This window comes from Gadus macrocephalus, chromosome 13 (assembly GCF_031168955.1).
Source record: "Gadus macrocephalus chromosome 13, ASM3116895v1".
In the NCBI taxonomy this organism is placed as follows: domain Eukaryota; kingdom Metazoa; phylum Chordata; class Actinopteri; order Gadiformes; family Gadidae; genus Gadus; species Gadus macrocephalus.
In genome coordinates, this window is record NC_082394.1 from 12,809,625 (window position 1) to 12,824,388 (window position 14,764).

General features: G+C 44.0%; 1 protein-coding gene across 1 annotated transcript; it reads right to left on the reverse strand.

Annotated features, from left to right (window-relative positions):
* Nucleotides 1–571: 571 nt before the first annotated feature.
* LOC132470771 (protein Wnt-2b-A-like) lies at nucleotides 572–10,674 on the reverse strand. Its single transcript, XM_060069639.1, has 5 exons — nucleotides 9,896–10,674; nucleotides 7,161–7,381; nucleotides 5,197–5,474; nucleotides 3,234–3,498; nucleotides 572–1,589 (listed from the first exon to the last, which is right to left on the reverse strand). Exons 1-5 carry the CDS (start codon nucleotides 10,060–10,062, stop codon nucleotides 1,366–1,368), a joined length of 1,155 nt encoding a protein of 384 aa, XP_059925622.1. The 5' UTR covers nucleotides 10,063–10,674; the 3' UTR covers nucleotides 572–1,365.
* Between the last annotated feature and the right edge of the window lie 4,090 nt (nucleotides 10,675–14,764).

The following is a 14,764-nucleotide window of genomic DNA, read 5'->3' on the forward strand; positions in this document are numbered from 1 at the left end:
ATTCAACTTATTGTTCAATAGGATTTTCAACACCTGACTATACACTGAGCATATTGTAATGCAGCGTTGAACGGATGAATAGCTTACATAAGGGTACCCAGCACTTTTCAAACCACACTCAAGCTTATGGTTATTGTCCCCACCACTTCTAAAAACAAACTGACGCCCTTGCTGATTATACAAATGCAAACCTATATGTAAACCTTGCCTGATGTTCATCAGGAATTCTTATTTTGTTTCACTTCCTAATTCTGTTCCTGAATGGAAGAACATTTTGAATTCTGGGATATTTGAGTTCAAAAACAATGCCCCGCCTACACACTATCACATTTTGTACATTAATTTATGTCGTTTTGTTTCACCTTTCCTTTCGTTACATATGGAAAGCCCTTGGAGAATATTGACTTGCATTTAACCACATGTATCTGCCTGCCTGAATGAGGCTCAGTTAAAACAATTGTGTTGTCTATTTCTCAAATGTGCTGGGTCTTGGCTTGGTCACAGGAAGTACTTTGACCTTCAGGGGCTAGCCATGGCTGCAGGTGGTCTGCATTACATAAAGAACACTCTCTTGCAGAATATTGCAGATGTATTAATCTTATCATGACATGAGGACACCGGGACATCCCATAGCAGCTTTAGTATGATAAATGTATGACGTTAAATAAAAGACATTAAGAAGCATACATTTGGGAGAATGTACATCAACAACAGGGACTGATACTGGACATTGGAACTGCACATATTGTTATTATAAACTGAAGTTCATTAAGTCATGTTATATTTGGGTCACAATATAGAAATGTTTGTTTCAACAAGGTATGTGGCTGTATTTTAGCTACAGACACCGTATGTCTGTGGTCTCGGTGTGTACGATTAGTCACAGTTTGCTTACTCCTGAATCAAGCATTTTGCTAGTAGTAGGTCCCAAATAGTGTATTTTCTCTCCAAACTTTAAAAGTGATCAAATTAACTCAGTAAAGCATAATAAGCTACATCACAATAGTATAACACTGAAAAAAGTACCTCACCAAAAATGCTCACCTCAGACGAGGTTAGGATACAGCAATGTAAATAATGTTCAATCTTTAGAAAGGACAATATAGTTACAGAAGAACATGTAAGGAGCACGCATTAATCGACCGGGTCCTTCTCAGGTTTGTGTTCAATCAAACAAAGCATTTATGTTCTTAAAGGTCTTTTCTTCAGAAAGTAATTCTCAATGTTTAAATATCAGAGGCATTGAATGAAGTGAAGAGGGTGGATCATTTAGGAAGAAACTCGCAGTCATCGATTTTATATTGGCAACCATCCACAGGTGGACAGTTTAACTGAAGGATTGGTCCATCTCGGCCAACCTCGGGTTCAATCCAACCAATCGGGTCTCTTGTGAGGCTTGCATGTGTGTACGTCCACCGTGTCCTCACAGTCCTGGCACTCCACGGCGCAGCACCACTTAAACTTGCACTCGCATTTGGTGACGCGTTGGACACGCATGGTGTCATACCCGCGGCCGCAACACATGACCTCACAGCTGTCTGGGCCTCTGGATGACTTGTCACACTCGCGACCAGCTGTGCCCAAAGAACCTGTTGTAAAGGGGGAAAAAAAATGGGAGTCTTTTAGCCCCTCTTCCAACAGTTTATGATGAAGGACTGACCGCTCAGGCCATTCGTTTCATTCTTCAAAATGCAAAAAGTACAAAAGAAAAGACCTTCCATCCTCGGTGCAGGTATTTTAGTTTGGTGTTTCAAAGTTAAATCGTGTATTTATTGCTTGTGGTGTGTTTGCATGTTTGTGTTCAAATTTAAAGTTGATGTTCCTTTTTGGGATGTTTAGTAATCACAGGGATGAGCTTTGGCCATTATGTGCATCTTATTAGTGTTCATTTGGAGTATTATGACTTCTTTCTAACCCATCAACCAGATGTATATACTTACAAACGCTCATCCAACTGCATGACAAAGTGTTTAACCTTTAATCCCTCAAAATAGTTACCCTAAACTCACTTTCTCGTCACCTCCTGTCTCAACGTTGACGCCGAGAAAAGGTGAGAGACTGACTGCACTTAAAGTCATTAAGGACATCAAACAAAGTAATCAGGCCCGGCCCAAATTTAGAGCAGTGCGTGTTAATTAAGCACGCTGAAGATCAAGCCTAAGATAACATGTCCTGTCTAATAACAAGGCGATCCTTGATGAGAAGCAAAGCTTGTGAAGCCAGATATTCCCCCTCGGGTCTTAAGAGGGGAGAGCTCAAACGTTACCAAAGGAAGGGTTTCAGAAATAAGCCTGCATGTATCCTTAGGGTGTGAATTCCAATACAATGGAGATTACCGGCTAGCAGGGTCATCCGTCCATTTTAAGGTCACCTCTGTAGGGTTAGGGTTTGGACAGGGAGGGCGGGGATGGGGAGAGCCCAAGCTATCTTTCAAGTGTCTCTTTCACTTCATCTCTTTCCGCTCAGACAATCTGCTCATCTAGCTGAAAAGCAAAGAAGCCCTAGATCAGAATATGTTTTATCCTTGTCGGGGCGGTGTCCTCGGTTATTAATTAGAAGCTTATTAACCTCCTCAGTGTTCTCCTAAAGGAGTGGGAAGAGACGCCGAGACAAAGTCTTCCAAGGGAAAACAAACACATAGAGAGAAAATGAAAGAGGTCAGCTAATTGAACTTTAAGCCGTGGAGGAATGCAACCTTCAGCAAACACGTCTGTGGTTATCATAGATTTTGTGAAACTGACACAGGGCTGCAGCAATTCATGTCGTCTCTTCTCATGTCTGGTGAGAAACCTCATATTTCACATACTTCTTTTTAATGAAGATTCAGTTTATTATTGCAGATGTTTGCCTGGGAAAATCTGTGAAATATAACAACTGGAGTATATTAGAGGACGGATAGTAATGTTTGTGGCGTTATTAGAGTTGCAGGCTGGAGTGGAAGTTAGTGCTGAAGAAAGTTTGTTCGAAAAATAACAGGTGACCCTGGGGAGCTGTAAAGCTGCACTCGAGAAAGTGTACATAAAGCCCGGAGCGTCACGTTTTCAGAGGTGTGCAACGCGTGTCAAATCCCCACATGAACCGCATGTGAGCTGTGACTACGTCATTTATGGTTCACCGCGGTTTAACGCAGTTCACGCGTGGCTTAAAACCACTTCGGCATAGGTCAAATTTCACTCAAACACACACACACACACACACTCATAAAAGTCTGCAAAGAAAACGCCAACCCCCACCTGCTGAGCGATCGGTGAGGCAGTAGTCGGGGGAGTTCTCCACGTACACCAACTCGTTCTTGGTGCTTCCCTTGAAGTCCTGGTCGGCCACGGTGAAGCCCGTCCCGTCCTGGTTCATGGTCACCTCGATGGCCGTGTTGTACTTCTTGCGCAGGTAGTCCCCGGTGCGCCTGAAGTCGGACAGGGCCAGCCAGCAGGTCCTCACGGCGCAGGAGCCGCTCACCCCGTGACACTTACACTCCAGCTTCATGAAGCGCTTCACCGCCTGGAGCAAAGGTCAAAAGGGACACAGGGGTTAAACCAATGATGCTTCCCCCTGTGGCATGCTGTCTGGAGGGATCTTCCCTTAGCGTGCCAAATGGTAAGCCCACGTGCACTGCTGGGTCGATTATATGGCTGGCCAGTTTATATCCGTTCAACCTTGGGATAATGGTTCCAGATAAAGGTTTTCCAGGGCAAAATTTGAATATGTGTATGTTCTTTTTAGAAATTGCAATTTCATATTGGTTGTCTTTCCCTGCCTGAATCAGAGCTGGTTGAGACCACTGTTTTAGGATCATAAATTCACACTGAAAAATGTGTTACTCTAATAACGCAAAAAGCAACTAGATATCACGTTAGGTGGATATCAGCGGCTTTGGATCCACTCATCCGTCCTTGTCCAATTTGGTAACGGCTGAGCTTCAATGATGCCTGAAGTTTTCCGATGACACACGGGTTCTATAGTGGGAGATTAGGCCTACTTCCAATCATCCCAAAGCCAACAGGTGGTTTGAACATTGTGCAAAGTTTTTATGAAATTGCACGGCAGGACTAGTGCTATTCAACCGAAGAAAAAGCACACCGGAGTTATTGAGGGGGACGGAGGGCCATTGAAGCAAAAACCATGGCATACATGGCAATTGGTATGCAGAGCTTTTTTGGTATATTTTTGTCTTGTTTAAACCCAGAAATAGCTGCTACATTTTTTCATTGTTAAAACCCTTGTTAAACCTTTAAGAAGCATGCCACAACCTCTTATTTTTACGGCCACAACTGACTAGTGGGAACGCCAACATGGGAAATCAAATCCTGGGGACGATTTGTAACCTACCCTTCTACCTGAGTTGCAAATCTTAAGTTTTTTGGGGGAAATTCGGAAAACAAAAAAGATGCATTCAAATCCTGCATTGAGATTTGACTACTTACCTGAAAAATATAAGAATATCCGGGCTCTGCACTAATCAATAAGTTATTCAACGAAGGAGACGGTGGATACGATCTGGCGCACCGCAGAAGCATGTGCAACGAATTAGCCCCGACTCGTTACCAACTGTGTTCCATTGGTGTGATGCTTGCTTTCATCTTGCAGTGATTATAGAGTATCCATTGCCATCAAAACATCAGGCACCAGACAGAAAGCATGTGAACAAGGGTGTAACCAATCCAAGTGAACGTGGAAGATGACCCGCCTCACAACCTCTCATGGCCACTACCTCGCATTAAACTGTAACGAAAACACCCTCCACCCACTAAACACCAATACAAAAACACATCAATGGGTCCATAGCATGGAAGCCAAGCCCGTGGGAATCCTGTTTGCCAAACCGGAGAGTAACCTTGCTGTACATACAATCAGCAAGTTCCATGTAATATAAACTTCCATTTTCTATCCAAATACTGAAAACACTACCTCAAAAAGCGACCATGAAAATGTAGGTGAGAGATTTGGAATTTTGAGATTAAAGTTTTAACCCCCCCCCCCCCCCACCTCCCAATGCCTGTACTGCATGCTGAAAGAATACTTTTTGTTCCTCTTCAAACCAATGTCTCCATGTGGGATCGAATGATTTGGTGGCAGACTTATTCAGCGCAGCACAATCAATGCTTACATCGATATCACAGACGATAGGATTAAAACAATGCTGGGAAGCAGATGCCCAACAATTAAAGCATGTCCAGACTGCAAGGATCCCCATCTCACCATGCGACCACAGCGGTTGTTGTGCAGGTTCATGAGTGCCCGCGCGTCCTTCACCATCCTCTCCCGGGCATCCACAAAGTCCTTGGCGAACTTGATGCCGTAGTTGATGTTATCGCTGCAGCCGCCCCAGTCGAAGTCTCCCTTCTCGTCGCTGGCTCTGCCGCGCTTCTGGCCATCACAGCCGCAGATCTTCAGCTCACCCTGGCTGCAGGCCTTGGTGATGGCGTACACCACGCCGGCCGAAGAGATTGCGTACACAAACGCTGCCTCCCGGCTGCCTGCGTGGACGCAGAACAGGGAAAGAAAAAACTTGCGTGAAGTCTAAACAGCGAAAGGTGTTATAAGGTTTTTTGCCTTGAAACGGTGATGAAGGGTGATAGCAGATGCTCGTTCCTCATCTGGCGCTTTTAGATATTGCACCCGGACCTTTTGTGTGAAACAACAAAAAGGATATTTAAAGTCACAGACGTTTATGACACTTAAATTCTCCATGCATGCAACGCAATTGTTGAATTCCAAGATAGGCACCATATAAATGTATTTAATAATAATCTGTCTGGCCGATAGAATGCTGCTATTTAAAGCAGTGGAATCCTCCTCCATCCTTCTGGCAGTGGCAGCATGAAAAACAGTCTGCGTATGACAGATGGACCGACTGAAGTAACGTGGAGTCAATTTGGTAAGCTCTCCGTTGTGCTCCGCTCACTTCCACCTCGTCCTGACCCCCAGGGACGGCCGCTTCTCAGACACACTGCTGTGTTTTTCTTTTGAGGGGAGCTCCTTTTTTTTTCTCTTTTGGAAGGGGGTAATGGGGTGATGCCGGGTGGAGGAGGGGGCGAGAGAGAGCGGGAGGAGACGGGGGGGATGGTGGGGGGGGGGTTATTTGGTCTGGCTTTCCCACCCAACCTCGCTGCTCCTCCGTCCTGCTCACGCAATGGAGCAGAACAGGGGCGATATGTCAGGGAGTGAGGCTTTGTCTGGCTGCCAGAAACATCTACCCAAATATTTACATCTCCTATTACTGTTTATACATCATCCGTGTGGATCTCTCGATCTGCTACTTGTTTTCGGAGAACGTCCACTTTCCCAATCTTCCCTTCTTGTTCCCGGGGAAGGTGAAACCACAGCGCTTTACTCCGCTGTCACCTCGCGGTCCCCAGCCGTCGCTCCGGGGCCACAGAGGGTGTGTATAGTTTAGAGCAGGGCATGGGGTTTGTCGATAACTTGCCCTCCCTGTGTGGCCGCCCTGGCGTGCTGATGAGAGATGGTCTTCACTCTCTTACATATTTTTTCTGTCTGTCAATGATGGTGCCCATTGCACCCCGCTAACCCTCCCCGGGAGGAGGCATCCTCGCTCTTCATTCCTTCTCAAGCTTTCCTCCTTGATCATTTCACGAGGTTTACTTTCCCTTTAGGGAGCTACGGTGAGGGGGTGTCGTAAACATATTGCCTGTGAAGCCCTTTAAGACTGTAACTGTGATGAAGGGCTCTACAAACCATAATTGACTTGGCTTGACTTGAGGGTTTTCGAGGAATCGATGCCACTCCCCTTTTGTTCCCTACGTGAACTCTGAGGTTTCTGAGGTTAATCACCTCACACTCTGGAGTCCCTCTGTGGAGAAGGCTAAAGCTAGCAGTCCCACATGCTGGCTTCCCACATCCAGAGCATGTTGGAAGGTATGCATACAAAGCATTGCAAAAGCAGTTTACTCTTTGAATAAGTATTTCATGGCATGCAGGCCTATCATGCAGACACACTCTTTAAGGGTTCTTCCAACTCCTTTAGGAGAACACTGAGGAGGTTAATAAACAGCTTCTAATTAAAAACTGATGACAACGCCCCAGACACGCTCGCTCGCTCACTCACTCACTCACTCACTCACTCACTCACTCACTCACTCACTCACTCACTCACTCACTCACGAGTGGCAAGCATGGCAAGCATGCACAACACATTGACTCACTTCGCAGCATGACGCGGCCGAACACGGTGTGGTCTCGCTCCAGGGTGCTGCAGTTCCAGCGGTGCTGTCTGAACTGGTGCTGGCACTCCCTGATCCACTCCTTGGCCCCGTCGCCAATGGACTGCATCAGGTCCGGGTGACGCTGGCACAGCTGCCGCTGCTTGTTGACCAGGCCTGGAATGTTGTCGCAGATCACCCTGGCGCCCAGCGCTCCGATGTACCTGCACCGCAAGGTAGACCGTTAGCATCCCGTCACACACACACACACACACACACCCACCCACACACACACATCGCTTGATAAACTAACAACGGGCCGCAGGGTGTACGTTTCGACAGGGCTGGACGTCGTGCAAGGGACAGACGTCATTGTCCCTGGGTTTCCTGGTGACGCCCATAGGGCCTAAAAAAATGTTTTGTTTGGTTCCGGTTTCCGACCGACCCTGTCAATTTATGTGCGACCCAAATTATTTTATGAGCTTTAAAAAATAAATAATAATAATAATAATTATTATTTTTTTTATGCAAACTATAATCACGTTTTGGTACAGCACCTCTTCATTCTGTACAAGGATGAGCGAATTTTCTCGTTTTTAAATGAAAACAACCTACCTATCATTCGCTGCCGCTGGAAAAAATAAAATAAAAAAATAAAATAAATTCCCTACCTACCCATGACCTCAACTGACAACCAACAGGAACCAAACTTTTTTTTTTTTTTAGGCCTAGGTTGAAATCGATGGAGGGGTGGATTTTTTGGATCTGTTTCAGGAAAAGGCGTGTCATGCCATAGGATCTATTGGATGCATAAAGATAGATCCCTTGCCACTTCTATTCCAACTTGATGAGATTGATATTGTTACAGTAGCATCATGGTTTGGGTGTTTGTCTCCGGGCCCAAAGGTTCTCGGTTCGAAACCCCCATGCCCATGTCTGCATGAAGACACCCTTGAGCAATATGCCCTAATGGAACTCTACCTGCTCCTGAATGACATGTATCTACAAAGGAATCCCCCGCTGAGAATCAAGGCATTATCTAAATCACTAAATACTTACAAAAACATTCCAATTGATAACGGTGAAGAGGGCCAAGTGAGGGGAAGAGAGGCTAACTTTATCTAAAGTGCAAACCCGTGGTAACCCACCTTCCCCGGAACATCTCTTTATTCCATTCACGCTCACTTACTCACTCACCCCCCCTGTCACACACCTGCACCCTCTATCCTGATATCATCACGGGCCCCTAATCACAGCCGCCACCGCCATGTCGTCCATGGCCACCGAGAGAGCAGCACCCACACACACACAAACACACGCACACACACCCACACACACCGCAGACACAGCTATTTCCACTCCTGTTATGGCTGTGCCAGTGCCCCCCCGCCCCCCTCCACCACCACCACCCCATTCTTACGCTGACACCACTGAGTCCAGTGAGCAGTAAAGCAGAGCAGAGGAACGGCCAGTGTTTATTGTGTGTTGTACACAGAGGCTGTGCCAAAAGACTCCTGTGCTGGCTGGTAGAACACACGCGCGCTCACACACACACACACACACACACACACACACACACACACACACACACACACACACACACACACACACACACACACACACACACACACACACACACACACACACACACACACACACAGTCACAGTCACAGTCACAGTCACATGCAAGTGATAAAACATGAGATAGAGACAAAAGAGTGGACTTTTGTGTGCTTGTGTCGGGAGGGGGGTGGGGGGGTGATGGTCCTGTGCTGCTCATCAAAATGTTGCAATTGCTGCAAATGAGTAGTCATTGGATCAGTAAATGAGTCCATGTGGATTCATTATCACATTTGTCCTTAAATAGCATAGGAATGGACTGGAGAATACCAAACAATGTGCTATTTATGGCTTAGACTATTACATTTAAACTATTAATAGTAGTTATGAAGTAGTTATTATAAAATAAATTATTACTGAAGAAGATGAAGGAGAAGACCTTAAAGGCAAATAGGATTTATAAAGCAGATTGTGTGTGTGTGTGTGTGTGTGTGTGTGTGTGTGTGTGTGTGTGTGTGTGTGTGTGTGTGTGTGTGTGTGTGTGTGCTCTGGTGTGTTGGGTGTACTGGTGTGCTCGTCGGATCCCCAAATACCTCGAGAGAAATCATCAAGGAACACTCATTCATGCATCGGTGCCTGCACCTGCCAATTACTCCAAACAAGATGGATGATAGAGGAATGTTCCCTCTTGCCATTTATCTTCATCCTTACAGGCCTGAAAATGCCTGCAATTGGGCGTTCATCTATTCAAAAAATGGCAGTATAGATTGCTTACCTATTAAATCCTTTGACAGATAAATTGCCATTTCTTGTAATTTTCGGATGATTTTTTTAGGCAGTGTCGAATAAACCGAAACAATTGACTTGTCATGATGTAGGAAGGGTAGGCTAAATGTGAATTGGTTTCGTCTTCTCGCAAACAAACATTCAGAATGGGAAATCCTATCAATGGACTGCTCCCTATTGTAATGATCATGCTTTAAAATATACAAACGCATTAAATTCAATGTTTACCAAACTTTTCATCGCATGACTTTAGCCCAAACGTCTTAACACAACAAAACGTTTTCATTCGCTTTTTGAGCCCATTTGGACGATAGAATAATGAACAAGAATGTTGCGATGATTTAACTTAAAACAATCTCAGCATCCACAAACACAATCTAAATCGCACTCACCACCACGATGAATCCACCCTCGGTGTAAACATAAGCAGGAGTAAAGTAAATGTGAAGCATATCCTGGACGTGCGTTTGGACTGCCGGTGCCGGATAATTGTCCCGCTGCGTGTTCCACTCCTGATCCCCATTGTTCCATTTCTGTGAGCATTTCCCAGACACAACATTTTTCTCCCCCTATTTATTGGCAACGGCGTGTGTCAGCCATGATGCGTGTCTGGTGTTTCTCTGCTGTCCATTGAAGATAAAAGATAAAAACAAAAGGAAGTTTGGTCTTAAGTTTGAGCGTAGGGTATTCTCCATTTAACGTTTATCCACAAACTTAAGCTAGGCGTCCGACGACTTTTTCCATGTCTTCGATGTTCAGTTGAATAAGTTAATATTATTTAGAAAAAATAAAACAATAACACATCCCCCTTCAGTCGTTGAAATGAACGCCAAAATAAAGGTGGGTAAACCAAAATATTAGCTGTCAGGTAACTGTGGCCGGTTGCGAGGCGCGTCGGTATCCAGAGATGCGGTGGACAGCCGCGCACCTTTCCACTTCGAGAATGAAGATGCGCAGGACGCGTGCGGCGCTGGAGCGCGTGAGCTGTCCGTGCCCCCTGTGTCAGGCAATTACAAATAGTGCCACGCTGACTTATAGACGCTGCTTGTGTATATATTTAGACAGATAGAAAGTAGGTCTTGTTATGTTATGAGGGCATAGCGCTAGAAATAAGCTATCTGTCTTGACTTCTGTGGAACATCCACTTGTCCGCTGTCCTTGTCGCTTTAGCATGGAGTTCATTTGAGACAGAAAGTTAAGGCGCGCGCACGAACACGCATGCACGTTCACACACACACACACACACACACACACACACACACACACACACACACACACACACACACACACACACACACACACACACACACACACACACACACACACATCGATTTATTTTACCATGCTACATTTAGCATATCAATTGACAATTTGATAATTCTATAACCATTTGCTATAACCCGGATGTCTAGCAATATAACTTGATGTATAACTGAGGGAAATGCTACACAGTTTAATTGTCTTTGTAACCAATTGACTAAATTAAGCTAATGAACACAAATGTCAGACTATCGTATGATAAACTCCCTCATTGGTTTAAGGCTTCATGGAAGTGCGGCCCTGAGGTCTCTGTTAGAGTCAGATTAAAAGTATTTAAGATGAGTCAAGAGTAAAGCCATGCTATGGAGACTTTTTAGTTAATCAAATAATCCAAAATATTCCTGTTAACAAATGATGACACTGTGATGATGTTTTAGTGAGGATGGACTCGGGACTTTGGGTGTTCCAACTCTTATCTGAACAATTCTGGTTTCGATCCCTAAAGTCCACAGTGTAGACCTGTGTAACGTCAGACACTTCATGTTTGGTCTGGTGTTAAATAGCAATGTTCTTTGTTTCAGGTCATGTCTAATGGGATTGTGTTGGGAATGGGGAGCAATTGGAAGCCGCAGGTGGTTATGTTGTGTTTTTTTGAGAAGTTTGGACCTTTCCTTTAATTAAATATGTTTTGGGGTTTATGTTTGGACCTATCCTTCAATTGTATCCTTTGAATTTCAACGTGGGTTTATGAACGTCTAAAACCTTCATCTGAGACATCTGATGACTTTAAAGGGCCCGCTATTTGACTCCAAGGTGTCTGGGTGATTAACGATTGCTAGTCCCTTGTTGCAAATCTGCCCTCCCCTGTGACTTGGTGACATCACATGTTGGAGTATCCCCCTAGATGTGTAATGATGGATCAGTCTACCAGCTTTGAGTGGACAACCAGCAACTGGTAGGCGTATAGATACATCATACATCTAAGTGCACGCTACCACTTGTGATGTCACCAAGGCACAGGGCAGATTTCGAAAAAGCTTGTAAAAAGCCTAATCACACTCACACCTGGTGATAGCATATGGGCCCTTTTAGTATTTATTTGTTGTGTTTCAAGCATTAAACCAAGGTGTATATATTGATCAGAACATCAAAGCCATAGTTTTGGTCGAACTGCATTATACCTCATTGAGCTAGGTATGAGCTATGTGGTTCAATGTTAGATGCTGTTATGTTTCTTATGTAAATTCACTGTAAGTCTGAGGATGAGTGTTTCGCTAAGGATCGCTTCATCAATGAAGAGTCCATAATAGTTCATGTTTTCACTGCTCATTGAGAAAGAACATCCATGGAAACATACATTTGTTAATGGACTCTGATTCTTCTCAGTTCGTTTTCTGCCAGACACAGGCCTTTTGGCCGTCCTCTGCTCATGTGGAAACAAGTTTCCTGTCTGACGGAGAGTTCTAGCACTAACCTGGATAGCTAAACAGTGTCTAACACACACACACACACACCTGGCTTCACTTGTGAGAAGAAACCAACTCCTTTTCCCACCAAAACAGTGAAAATGAAAATTAAATTTGATTTTAAAGTACAAATCCATATCATTAGTCACGCACACCTAAATAATGGTCAAGTAAAATTGATCTGCCCAAAAAATTAGTGTGTGTGTGCGTGGTTACCTATATCTTACATCTATAAGACTGTTTTGGGTAACAAATTGGTACTCTTTATGCCCTGTATGAGGTGTACTTCTTATCATAGTGCCAGCATTTTACCTGCCAGGCTGTCTTGGCTGGGCAGGTTGCTAATGTTTCAGAGAGCAGGTCTGCTTGTCCTTTAGTTATGTCATCTTTGGATATGGAGCCCCTCAGATCCTCATTACATTTGACCCTGTCTTTGTTTACCACGGGACAAGCAATGGATACTACGGTGACAACTCTATAACAAATTGCTTGTGAGACAGCAGGTGATGGCAGTGTTAACAGCAGTCATCTCTCTCTCTCTCGCTCTCGCTCTCGCTCTCGCTCTCTCTCTCTGGCACAAGGAAGCTCCAGCTGTGATATATATGGAACTCTGTACTAAACATCCAGTGTCCTATTCAGGGACCATCTTATGGTCAAGGCTAAGTTTGGAAATGGAGAAGGGGAGGCAGGGGTTAAGAAGTTTATGATGTCATTGTGTGTGTGTACATTTGCGTGTGCAATGAGGCGTATGCATGTATGTTTGTCGGTGGGAGAGAGAGAGACAGTACAGTAAGAGTAGGACACAAGAAGACAACCGCCAAGTAATATGTGAAGCACGTTAGACTGGATCACCCAAAGAGTCTAGTGAGCTATCTGGTGTGTTACTTTGTTTTTAATAACTTTTCTATTCATCATAAAGAAAAGCAGATGTTGGTTTGAGAGGGTGACAATAGTATTTTAATTTACACCATGTTAATTGTTACCATGTTCATTTCTGCAGTTTAATTGTTATTAGTTGAATGGGTACCTTATTACGATTCATAAATCGCGACAGGTTTTGTCCCTTCTACAGAACCAAAATTATGATCTCTGCATTGCACAACCTTAAACATGGCTTTGGCGACCTTGGAATGACTCTTGATTAATCCCCAAACCCACTTTACCAGACTACTTACCCCTTCACGCTGTGTGTAAATAGACTTAGAAGGCTCAGCTTTTCTGACAAATGTAAATTATAGTGTTGATAGTTTCCTAAAACAAGTGATTGGGAAGAGTTTTTCGATGCTTTGGACAAAAAACGTCAGCTAAATTAATTTCATGCAATGTAGAAAAATTAGGAGACTCTAAATAGCGTTGAAAGAACTACATTTTAATCGGTAGTAGCTGGTATTTGGTAACTTGCCCTGGACCGATTTGGTTACAACTTTGCTTCAATTGTGATCCTTTATTTCCAATGTGGGGTGGAATGTTAATCAGGTTAATAGAGCAGAGAAGGTGAACACTAAACGGCTACTTCTCTTCCTAGCAGTCAAAGTGAGCTCTAAAAACAGTCAGGTGCTCTTGGCTGTCCTCCAAAACAGACCACCTGGCAAGTGTGTGTGTGTGTGTGTGTGTGTGTGTGTGTGTGTGTGTGTGTGTGTGTGTGTGTGTGTGTGTGTGTGTGTGTGTGTGTGTGTGTGTGTGTGTGTGTGTGTGTGTGTGTGTGTGTGTGTGTGTGTGTGAGATGAATCATTTACTGAGATCGTAATTCATAAACTACTAATCTTGTATTTATGATGAGGCATGTGACATGGAAAATAGTTATTAGAATAGCTTTATTAATCCTTTTTTTTGAAAAGGGATAAAATGAAACTGTCTGCAAGTAGGCCACATGCACAATAAATACCTTAAGATTTGCTACTACATTTTAAACACAGGACTACATTATTTGTTTATGTCTGACTACCTGCATTTATATAACACACTGACCTCTAGAGGACACTTGTTGTACATACATTGCAAGAGCCCTGGTCAAAATACAAGTACGATTTTTTTTTTTGTAACAGACCGCTCTCTTGTTACGGTTATTGGGACTTTTGTATTGGCAGTTAATTGCCTATTACACAAATGATGGAGCCTTTCCTTTGGAGCGGCATGTAGTTACCAGTTGGTTGCTGGTTTAATAGGTCAATGGGTTTAACTCCATCGGATGTAGGTTGTTCGGTGTTAACTGCAGAGGTCCTGCACTTTGGTTGATCCTGCAAACGGAATTATTCAATGCACTACATCTTGGTGTTGAGGGGAGATGTGGAAAAGCTTTGATTCAAACCAAATCTTCCAATGTGTTTAGGAATGCTTGCATGAATTGGCTGCTTGGTCCTCTTATGTTTCAACCAATTGACCTTTTCACTAGCCAGTGATGTTATGAAATTCTTTCTACATGTAAAATGTCACTTGCACTAATCCCATGTTCATTGTTGTCAGGCCCCTTGACGTCTTCTCGTATGCTTTATTAGACTCACCACCAGTCACTATTCATGAATTGTGCTCGACCAG

What these genes read in the sequence shown, in the direction of transcription:
- LOC132470771 (XM_060069639.1), bottom strand. Translation starts at nt 10,062, where the DNA reads ATGTTGTGTCTGGGAAATGCTCACAGAAATGGAACAATGGGGATCAGG. An exon ending in CGGCCGCGTCATGCTGCGAA is followed by an intron (nt 5,475 to 7,160) that starts GTGAGTCAATGT and finishes GCGTCCACGCAG; the next exon opens with GCAGCCGGGAGGCAGCGTTT. An exon ending in ACAACCGCTGTGGTCGCATG is followed by an intron (nt 3,499 to 5,196) that starts GTGAGATGGGGA and finishes CCTTTGCTCCAG; the next exon opens with GCGGTGAAGCGCTTCATGAA.